At 31.6% G+C, this 12,550-nt stretch overlaps 1 protein-coding gene across 1 annotated transcript; it reads left to right on the top strand.

Moving 5' to 3' along the window:
* The first annotated feature begins 1,642 nt into the window (after window positions 1-1,642).
* Window positions 1,643-3,497, top strand: LOC149252087 (cytochrome P450 750A1-like). Its single transcript, XM_089456609.1, has 2 exons — window positions 1,643-2,671; window positions 2,774-3,497. The coding sequence occupies exons 1-2, from the start codon at window positions 1,706-1,708 to the stop codon at window positions 3,395-3,397; spliced, it is 1,590 nt and encodes a 529-aa protein (XP_089312735.1). The 5' UTR covers window positions 1,643-1,705; the 3' UTR covers window positions 3,398-3,497.
* Window positions 3,498-12,550: the final 9,053 nt, after the last annotated feature.

The raw sequence follows: 12,550 nt of genomic DNA, 5'->3' as shown, positions 1-12,550 counted from the left end.
CATAAACAACATTAAAAAAGCCTCCTTCGCATAGTTGCAACGATGGTGTTATAATTTGAAAAGCTTCGCATAGTTACCAGGATGGCTCTATAATCTGAAAAGTTCGATTTCATGCTAAATAAACATTTGCAAAATAAAATACACAAACCAACCCAATAGATAAATCAACATGCACAAAAATTCAACACTGAAAATTATGATAATAAAACATCCATTGAGTAAACCAATCGTGGCAATGGTACATTGTAATAATACAGGGGACTTTATGGCTATAAGCCTGGGAACCTATAAATATGGTTTATATACATCATGACCTATCTTTTCATTATCAAAATCTATATTATTTATCGTCATGCATACAACTCCATGAATGTAATTTTAATGTAAATATAGTCTCACACAATTAGAATTTAGTAAATTTAACGCATTGATTTATCGTGAGGATTTTAAAATTATTTCAAAGTTAAACACAATATTTTATAATAAAAATAATAGAAGTTGGGATTATTTTATTATATTTATAAATATAAGTATTGCAAAGTACATTTTAATTTACATATCAACATAATTATAGATATTTTTAAATAATAAAAATAAAATATTAAAAATAATTTTGTTTTTAATTATATTATATATTTTTTTATAGAAAAGTTGTGATGTCATTGATTAATCTGATTGCTTATCAATATTATATATTCAGAAAACTGTAACTCATTTTATATGAAAATTATTCATAAAGTTTTTGTTTTAATTACTCAAGTTAATTACAACGGTTAAATAAATCTAATTATTATATAAATAAATTTAGACTTTTATATTTTAATATTATTAAAAATATTTTAAAATATTTCATAAAAAATAAATTTTACCATTCACCTAATAATTATTAATAATTATTAATAATTAAATAAAAATTATAAAAATACTTCCAAAATAATATTAATATATTCCACAGAAAAATATAAATATTACTATATTTTCTTGGAGGTAAAAAAAAGTTGTGAAAAAATAATCTATGAATATTTATTTTATTTATTTCAATGTGTATTTATTCCGCCACTCAATGAATATTCCAGTGGTCCAAGGAGATTTGATTCATCAATGGATATCTATTCAACCAATTAATGAATACCTCATTGATCCATATGGGCGTTCCATTCATCAATGTATATTTTTTCCACCAATGGCAACACTTGAAAATTTGTGGTATCGTCGAGTTGTCTAGCTGGGTTGTATTGCCACTTACACGGCCAACTAATACAAACAGTTACTTGTAATTTGACTCCTACAAGTGTTGGAAGAATAATTGAACACCACTAAAACTGCACCACAATAATTCACAAAACGATGAATTAAAGGGCCTTCACGATATCAAATATTGTACCCCCTCCATAGTATCAAGCGACGTCCTCATCGTAAATCCTATAAGAATTCGAATATTGCTCCTCGTCTGGGCCCCGCCGGTTCCATGGTTTCGGAATTTTCTGAGAGGGGATCAAATTATTTGAAAATTGCCACCATTGGCCATATAATTCGATTTTATCTGGATTATTTGAGCTTATTGAATCCTATATATAGCAAACGATTCTTCCTTTCCCACCACATAGTGCCAATTTTATCTTGATTATCTGAGGGTATGTGAATCCTATATATAGCAGACGCTTCTTCCTTTCCCACCATATAGTGCAGTAAGTGTTCCAACGATATGGCTTTTCATAATTTGCGTGTGTTTCTAGCTTTGCCTACAACATTAACCGTCACTAATGGAGGGGCTGCCACAGCAACTATTCTTTGTATATTCTTCTCTTTCTTCTTAATATCGTTTCTGCACAGGAAAAGAAGGATTAGTGCCACATTGCCACCAGGACCCCCTACATGGCCCATTATCGGAAATCTCCACCAATTAGTACTCCCTGCTCACCGTTCTCTTAGAGGCCTTGCTGACAAATATGGTCCCATTCTCTTTCTGCGCTTAGGCTCTGTCCCTACCGTCGTCGTTTCTTCTTCTGAGACGGCCAAAGAGTTTCTCAAGACTCATGACTTGATTTTTGCCAGCCGACCTCCAACAGCTGCTGGGAGATTAATGATTTACAATTCTAAACATGTGGCCTTCGCTCCCTATGGAGATCACTGGAGGCAAGTGAGAAAAATATGCGTGTTAGAACTGCTGACTGCCAAAAGAATCGAGTCCTTCAAGGGTGTGCGAGAGGAAGAGGTGTCTGCGATAATCCATTCGATTTGGGAGAAGAGTAAGAAGGGAAGAATGGGCGTGAATGTGAGCAAGGCAATCTCTACTCTCACCTCCAATATTGTTTGGCGAATACTGGCGAACCGGAAATTTTCTGACGATGATTTGGGTGGCGATTTCAAAGGGTTTAAAGAGCTCTTGGTAGAGCTGACAGCTACGATAGGAGAGTTCAACATTGGAGACTTCATTCCGTATTTGGATTGGCTTGATTTGCAAGGCATCAATCGGCACATGAAGAAGATCCATAAAACATTCGATGAATTCGCAGAGAAAATAATAGACGACCATGTTAATCTCAATCATTTCAATGGCCAGAAAGACCAAGACGCAGAGCGTCGTGTTGAAGACTTAGTGGATGTGCTGCTCCGCATTGCCAAGACGGACACCAGAATTACACGGGAAACCATCAAGGCTCTTGTGCTTGTAAGGCCCTTGGATCTCTTTCATTCTCTATTATTTATGACCATCGATCTTGAACTTCAGTCCACCGTCATTTTTACGTTAATTGGTTCTATATTTGTGCAGGACATGTTCTCGGCCGGGGTGGACACAACATCAACTACGTTAGAATGGGCAATGGCTGAACTGCTCAAGCGTTCCCAAGTAATGAAGAAATTGCAGCAAGAAATCGAATCGGTCGTTGGCCAACATGATCATGTAAAGGAGTCGAATCTGACAAGCATGAAATATCTAAACTGTGTGGTGAAAGAGACTCTGCGACTATACCCGGCGGTGCCATTAGCGATTCCTCATGAATCTGTGGAGGCTGTGACCATAGGAGGATACTACATACCTAAGAAAACAACGGTCATGGTAAATGTGTGGGCTATTGCAAGGGATCCCAATGTGTGGGGCGCAGATGCTTCAGAATTCAAGCCAGAAAGATTCATGGAATACGAACGTATCAATTTAACAGATCAATCAGACTTCAGTATGATACCGTTTGGGGCAGGAAGAAGAGGATGCCCAGGGGCTTCCATGGCTATTCCTACCATTGAGCTTGCATTGGCTCAGTTGTTGCACACTTTTGATTGGAAAGTTGAAGGCGATCCCTCCGAGCTGAATATGAAAGAAGTGTGTGGACTGACGATTTCAAGACAAGTTCCCCTCTTTGCTTATCCAACACTAAGGGCCAGCTTTTCATTATAAATCGCAGGTAGATACAAGGGAAAGTTCCCTGAGTTTATCTCGATTGTCGAATTCGGATAGATACTGGCTCGGTCAAATTTTTGACTAAGCTAGTGTCCGTCCAATTACCGAATACTGAGGGAATCTGCAATCGAGAAAAATTGCTCTTTATCTGCAATGACGTTCCCACTGTATAGCGCATGATTATGGTAACTGTTTTTCTATCTCTGTACATCTAATTACGTCGAGTTTATTACAAATGCTAGCATTATAGTTATGTTGGGATTATTATAAATAATATTAGCATTTAAATAACAGTGTATTCTTGGAGGGGAAGATAATGTTTCGGAGAGAGAATATAAGGTGGATATTGTAAAAGAATTATAAAGTGTTTTTATAATATTGTAAAAGATTGTAAAGTGTGCTTTTATATATATATTGAGATTAATTATACTTTATTATTACATGGTTATTTGGAATAGGTTTTGAATAATGAATATATGATTGTGTTAAATGATTTTGATAAATAATGATTTTTTTTATTAAAGTGTATATTTAGTAGCATTTGTATTTAATGTTGCAAAGAAATACTTTAAGGCATAAATGTAAATGATTATTAAAAATAAGAATTAATAAAGAAAATTGTATGTAAAGGTGAAAGATAAAGCTAAATGATTTATATTATTTCATTATTTGAAATTTATAGATAGCATAATGTTTGTAATAAAGATTGACTATTGATCTTTTACGATGTTTTTTAAGTTTCAATAAAAAATTACAAATAATATATTATAATGGATGAGCTAAATAAAGAAAAATAAAATCATGAAAAATATGATGGTTGTATTTCCACATTTAAAATTGCATCACAATTCTATAAATGATGCTTTACATATAGATTGGACAGTTGCATCTATATCCCATGAGTTCACTGTGTTCTAGGAAGAGTAGTCCATTAAAATTGACCAATATAGACCAATCAATACTCAAAATACATAACTCATAAGAAAAACATATATTCCTCTATTATGATATTTATTTACTATGTGGTTTTGAGTGCGGTTTCATTAAATTAAAAGTTATATTCAGCTATTATGTATATTTATTTACTATGTGGGTTTTGGAAAATATAATCATTAAAAATATTTCTTTATTTGGATTAAGTCAAATCCAACACCAATATTATATTAAAAAACCATGTATTAACTCAGAAAATGTTGTGTTATCTACTATTTCCATTTCTTTCTTTAAAAATGCAACCAATATAATTAATTTTTTCAAATTTTAAGGTGCCAAGGCTAACTTGACTAGCCACCGAAATAGGCTCTAATTGAACCAATTTATAATAGAGATGAGGTGTTTTGAATTTAAACTGAACCAGGGATGCTTTTCCTTGCCAAATGTGCCACTATTAGGAAATGTCCCTCTTCAGTCTCATTTGAATGAAATAGGTAGAAAGAAAGGCTGCCACTCCCACTTCCATAGTTATGTCATAAATAATTTAGAAGATAAAAATTATTATCCTTTATTAACCATAAACATAGTTATTCTAAAAAAAAAATTATTTGAAAAGTATTAAGAATATATATTTAACCTAAATTGTTAAAAAGGGAGAAGAAAAAAATCACGATAATTTATTATTAAAAATAAACAAAATTATTATAAATGATATTTGCAGTGAATTTATAAATACTAATATATGAGTAATTCAAAAAAATATAAACTAAATATCTATTAATAATATTAAATATTCACTAATATTAATAATAGCAGGCAAATTATAACCCATCCTCAGGTAAACCCTCAGCAGGTAAGTTATCCCTATCCTAGTCTATTGGTCAGTACTTTTATTTAAATCATAATTAGAATTATTAACATTAAAATACTTTAATTTATTAATTTCTTCCTAACTATTAATTAATTTATTAATTATTATATTAATTAATTATAAATATTAATTAGTTATAATTGTTAAAAAAAAAAAAAAATAGAAATATAATTACTTAATAATTAACTTTTTAATACCTACAATATAATTATTAATTAATATATTAATTATCAGTTTGCCTTTATAAATATTTATTACAATTATTAATATGTATTGGTTTAATTTATTAAATTAATTTATATAGATATCAATATATAAAATTAATATATTAATTAATTATGAATATATTAATTAATCAATATATTTATATCTAAAAATTTAAAAATTTAAAGATTTATATATTTAATAAATTATTTAAGAATAATTATTTAATATTAATTCATTAAATAATATATTAATCAATTAAGAATTAATATATTAATTAATTATCATTATATTATTTAATCAATATATTTATATCTAAAAATTAATATATTAATTAATTATCAAAATATTAATTAATAAATTATCTAATATTAATTTATTAATATATTTATATCTAAATATTAATCTATTAATTAATTAATATATTTATTATTTATAATTATAATTATTAAGAATTATTAATATGAATTAATTTAATAATTAATATATTAATTATTATATTGATCAATTATAAACATTTATTATTTATTATTTATAATTATTAATTTGAATTTGTTTAATAGGTTAAATTAATTTATATAGAAATTATTATATTTTAGTTTAATCTATCTCTCTTTAATCTATATGTTATAATCCCAAGTTTTTAAAAATTTTAATAAAATTTCAATAAAACAAAAGTAATTTATTAATAATGGGAGAATAAATTAAAAAATAATAAAAATAAATAAATAAATAAATAAATTTCAATAGTAATTTATTAAAAAGAAAATTAAAAATTAAAAATAAAAATAAATAAGATTAAAATTAAAATAAAATTCAGTTTCTAGCCGACCTGTGCTTTTCCTTAAAAATTTTAGCCTCTTAGGTATTTATTCTATCCATTCTGCTCTTCTTTTATCATCATTCTCTAACCCTGATGATGGATCCCATTTGGGATTCGAAACGTTGGTTCAAAAATGTTTATACTGTGGATTCTCCGGTCAATGATAACTATTTAAATTCAAAAGAAATTATTTTTCAATATGATTAAAAAACTTATTATTCATAATAATTACAATACAATGTTAACATATATTGATTCTTGGATCATGTTTACCAGTAAATAGTGAAGGAACATTGAGTAATCATAGAAGCAGTACATAATGATGCTTTTGACATTATTGACCACTTGATTGACATCATCCATGCAGTTGACAATTGTCACACATACCTCATAGGCTTTTGACATTACTATTATTGAATATGATGTTGCCATTTACCATGTTTAGCTTTTTCATTGGTGCCTTGCTTTAAAAGTATGAATAAGAAAATTGAATACTAAGGATATTAAATATTCTTATTGAGCAATGAAAATCAGTTTCTAGTTCCATTCAAATTCCATGTGTAAAATTTTTTTTGATGCAACAATCGATAAGGCCTTTAATTCTTTATGTATTGAATTGTTATGCTTTCCGACTTTGATATGCTTTCCAGTGTAGGCCACCACACATCGATTTGGCTAATCTGGCAGCTTTCAGGCCTCCTTCATAGCATACGGCGTTGCCTGCCATCCTGATGGGTTCTAGATTTATCACACAATACCTCTGTTGAACACTGCTATGAGATTACCACCTTTGTCATAGTGCCACTTTGATTGATGCCAACGGTCTTTTGCTTAAGGGTGTCAGATTGATTCAAATTGGTATTTTGAAGGGATGTGAGCGGTTGGGATGAGGATGGGGATGTGGATAGAGATGGGGATGCTTCCCTCTACAATCACTTGTCTTTATCTCTTCTGACATGTGGGCTCTGAAGAGAAGGGAACTTGGGCTTATTTCCATTGGAATCAGGCCTACAACCCTTGTGCCTTTGTAGGGTGTAAAGAGGATAAGGAAGCAAATCTTCCCTCTTTGGAGCTATGAATCAGCGGGAAAGACAACAATGTTCTGGACCAATCCTTGGCAACTGGGCAACCCCAAAACATGCTTGAGATTGGCCTTCATAACTTCCCCAACCCTCACTATCCTGCTATACTCCTCTACATGACCATTTTCATGTAGTACTCTCACAACATCAAGAGCCCCGCATGGAAGCATGTAGGCAATGCAGTGCTTAATGGTGTTGTCATATTCCTTGGATACCAAAATGTAATCTTCCACTGATTTCTCTACTCTCTTCTAGATCACCCAACATTCATTCTCCTATTGTACAACATCAAGCACTCATGCCTTGAATCATAGACTAGGCATGACTTAAAAGTTGTGTTTTTTAGAATAAAAGAATAGACAAGGCTACAAACTTACACATGGGGGACGGTGGGGGAACTTCAACATATGGAAGGAGACTACAAGCTCATTTCCCAAAACCTTTCTATTCTCTTGATTATTACCAAGCCAATGCCCTGTAATGGGTCCCTACTGCTTGTGCACGAAATGAGTTTGGTCTCACAAATGGCATCCATGTCTCTCCTCCCTCCCTCAAATTCTCCAACACAGTTTCCTTGATTATCCATTCCATCCTACTCTCTATACCCATTTTGGATGTCCTAACATTCCCTACTTATCATGGCAAAGGAACACAATGATTTTGGGCATGCTTTTGAAGATGAAGTAGGTGGACAAGTGCATATAATGTGGAATTGAAGTACCAAATTTGAAATGTATGGTAGAAGGCTTGGCCTTACAACCAAGTTGTTTTTAGTCAATAACAAAGAGCACAAACAAATACTTAGGTACTGGAGTTGCTTGTGGTGCAGCAAGCTTATTGCTATCTAGAGCAAAAAAATACAACTGCATCCTCGAGATAACTCTTATTTGAGACATAGTATTCACAATTGTACCTTAGTCTGACCTATTGCATATTTACAGAAGAACCTAGATATGATAATAATAACTTAATTTCACATCACAATCTAATTAAACTCAATTTATGGCCTCCCAGAAAAATAACACATATTTTTAACAGCTAGACACATAACCGTGTCATTCAAAGCAATAGAAGATTTCATCTCCTTCTCCCTACACATGTTCTAGCCATGAAATTTCAAACAACAATAACAGCAGTTGCAGAATATTCTGTAGCCTGAAAATAGTTGTTGGGATTTTCATCAACATAGAGTACAAGTCACATGATCAAGTTGTATCCTCCACATAACATTCTTCATGAAAGTTAAGGATTAATTCTTGCATCAATCAGTATAAATGCTGTAAACATATTCATGCTTTCTCATTACCATCATTGACCTCAAGGCATACGTAGGGTTATCAATCTACAAAACTATTCAAGCAATTTTCATGGGTTCCAAACAGTTATCAAAATGAGAAATTGTACCAATGCACTCATATCATACCTTTTGTTGGATCGAATTCCATGTGAGGACTTAGGGATTACTTCTCTAATTTGAATCAAATTTCTTCAAAGGATAATCTTGCTAATCATGTGCCATTCTATCCCCTGCATACCCTGACTTTGAGCTAGGGATGCTCAAGGCTCACATGTAACTCGATGTTTATTAGGCATCCACTTGGAAGATCTGCAATAGCCGATGAGGCCTTTAATTTTGTATGGATTGAATTGTTATTCTTTCAGACTCTGATATGCTTTCCAGTGTAGGCTGCCACACATAGATTTGACTAATCTCATAGCCTTCAGGCCTCCTTCTTGGCATACAACGTTGCCTGCCATTTGTTGGTCCTTACTTACTAATGTAAATCAGGCTTCAATTTCTCTGTCAACCCGAGTAGGTAAACTTAGAGGCACTATCTAATATATATATATATATATCTATATCTATATCTATATATATATATATATATATATATATATATATATATATATAGAAGGATTTAGTTTCTAAATGATAGCTTAGTGTGGAAAAATCAACAATGCTCTTTTACAAGAGGTTTCTCTTTGTCTTTTTAACACTTAAGCATTTACTTAAATGAAACAAATCTAATTGTCTATATGGAAAACAGAGTCCTAATTACTTATCACACAAAACAGTAAATGAAACATGTAGCTTTGGAGATCAACAATAGTGGAACCTCTTACATGGTTAAGTCAACAAACTACCAATTGAGCTCTGCAACTACAAATCATAACCAATGAACAACAAACTATAGATCAAGCTATGAGATAAAAACCATGTAATAGCAAGTACAATTGTCAATTTCGAGATGAATATCAATTGAGGTTTCTTACAAAACTCTTTCACAACATATATGGATCTCTTCAATCAACAATTTCCAATTTTGTAAACTTGCAGCATATGAATTGAATGACAATTCTAAGTATCAGATCTATCTATGCAATTGTAAAAGAGAATTCAAGGAAAAGTGTACCAGCTCTGTAGTGGGGACCATCCACTCTTTCCAAGCACATCTTAAACTATTTCAAGTGAAGACAACTATTGTATATGAAACATAAATATGGACTCCAACACTGTATCTCTGTATTCAAGTTTGGAAATCAAAAATACATAAACTGTGTTCCGAAGTTTTTCATGTATCAACAACTACTAATCTACATAATTCTCCTTTTTAGTTATTTATCATAAATCTTCACAACAAGAGGAAGCTATCCATACTCCTCATAATCCTAATAAAATCCTAACAATCACATCAAAGGAGGTTGAATTAGTTCAGATCCTCAATTTGAGCAAAATCTCAAAAATAGCAAAATCTATTCACACAATCTGGAATTTTTGCTAAAATAGCTGGGTTTGACCAGTGTTGACCAGACAACTATAATATTCAAATCTGAGAGTGGATAGATATTCCACCATCCTTGTAAATTTAGGATCAATCCACAGGTCTTCGAATTTTTCAACCTATCCTACAACATGTCAAACCATGGAGCCATTACAAGAAGTTACAACAACTTGTAAGTTTCTAGAAGTTTTCAATTTAAACACAAAAATATCTAAGATTAATTCCAAGATAAAAATAATGGTAATAACATTATATAAATCAGTTTCTAAGGAATATGGAGGAAATTTAAAGGCTAAATAATGGAAAATGATGAATAAAAGAGGGTTTTTTACATAAAATAATCAGTCATAAATTGGTACTAACACCATCCTCATGGGTTCTGGATCTATCACACAATACCTTTGTTGAACATTACTCTGAGATTACCACCTCTATCATAGTGCCAATCTAATTGATGCCAATGGGCTTCTGTTGAAGGGTCTCAGATTGATTCACTTTGGTGTTTTGAAGGGATGTGAGGGGCTCGGATAAGGATGGGGATGTGGATGGAGATGGAGATGATTCCCTCTACAATCGCTTATCTTTAGTTCTTTTGACATGTGGGCTCTGAAGAGAAGGCGACTTGGGCTTATTTCCATTCGAATCAGGCCTACAACCCTTGTGCTTTTGTAGGGTGTAAACAGGAATAAGGAAGTAAATCTTCTGTCTTTGGAGCTCTGAATCAGGGGGGAAGACAACATTCTTCTGAAACAATCCTTGGAAATTGGGCAGCCCTAAAACATGCTTGGGATTGGCCTTCATAACTTCCCCAGCCCTGACTATCTTGCTATACTCCTCGATATGACCATTTGCATGTAGTACTCTCACAAAATCAAGAGCCCCACATGGAAGCATGCAGGCAATGCAGGACTTAATGGTGTTGCCCATTTGCTTGGATACCAAAATGAATTATTCCACTGATTTCTCTGCTCTCTTCTAGATCACCCAACATTCATTCTCCTATTGTACAACAACAAGTGTTCATGCCTTGAATCCTAGCCTAGACATGCCTTAAAAGTTGTGTTTTTGAGAATAAACGAATAGACAAGGCTATAAATTCACACATGGGGGCTGATGGGGGAACTTCAGTATATGGCAAAAGGCTACAAGCTCATTTCCCAACACCTTTCTGTTCTCTTGATTGATACCAGGCCAATTCCCTGTAATGGGTCCCTACTGCTTGTGCATGATATGAGTTTTGTCCCACAGATGGCATCCTTGTCTCTCCTCCCTCCCTCAAATTCTCCACCACAATTTCCTGGATTCTCCACTCCATCCTACACTATATACCCATTTTGGATGTCCTACCTTTCCCCGCTTATCATGGCAAAGGAACGCAATGATTTTGGGCATTCTTTTGAAGATGAAGTAGGTGGACAAGAGCATATAGTGTGGAACTATTGGTGGATAAATATATGGCAACTTCTTCTTGGCTTGGACTGTATTTTGGATATGTTGAGGGGAAAACAGGTCAACAAGGTAGCAACAACATCATGGTGTGACCTTTTCATAGGATTTTGACATTATCATTATTGACTATGGGGTAAAAGCATGTTAATGTGTATCACTTTTTCCTTTTTTGTGGCAAAGAAGTTTTATAAAAATAAATGGAGTTGGAATGTTTACTCTTAAATTTACAAAATCATCAAAAACTAGGTGGTGGTAAAAGAAGACAAAACATGTCAATTTAAATTCAATTTCATGTCATATTTTTTTTGAAATTTAATATATAATTTTTATCTAATTTATTCATTTTCTTTACAAGGTATCATAAATATTTTACATAAATTTTTAAGTAGTGACAAAACCGCGACCCCCCATTTCTCTATTGATTTATGTTTTTTAATTCCAATTTCTTTAAGAGATGTGTTGTAAACATTCTAAAGATTGCTAAACAAATTTAAAAATAAAATGTAAGCATATTTTTTAATTATTATTAAAATACTAGTAAAAATGATCATTTTTTCGTATGTATAAAACCGCGACCCAAGAAACTATCCTTTCAAGTTTATAAAATCAATTTTTTTTAATAGAAATTTGAAAATAACATATAACAAAATGTTAAAATTATTTTTTGAAAAATTTTAAAATATATTTTATAATAAAAATTTTAATTATGATTATAATAACGTATTCTATATTATTCAAAATATAATATATAAAATTATTTGTTTAGAAATTCTACTTCTATTTTTATATATATTGTTAAAGATTTTTAGCATTTCATTTAACTTTACATCAAGTTATTTATATTTTGTGAGTGATTAACCATAGATTTTACCAATATTTACTATTAGTTGACTTATTTTCAAATTTAGTATTTACTTTTTATAACATTATTTATATTTTCTAAACCCATTAAATAGGTTCACTATAGCTTTTACCAAAATTTATTGTGAGTTAGCTTTGTTACAA

This window comes from Pinus tabuliformis, chromosome 7, assembly GCF_031772625.1.
Source record: "Pinus tabuliformis cultivar Carrire ecotype Pingquan chromosome 7, CPIR1, whole genome shotgun sequence".
NCBI classification, from domain to species: domain Eukaryota; kingdom Viridiplantae; phylum Streptophyta; class Pinopsida; order Pinales; family Pinaceae; genus Pinus; species Pinus tabuliformis.
This window is presented reverse-complemented; position numbering and strand designations above follow the sequence as displayed.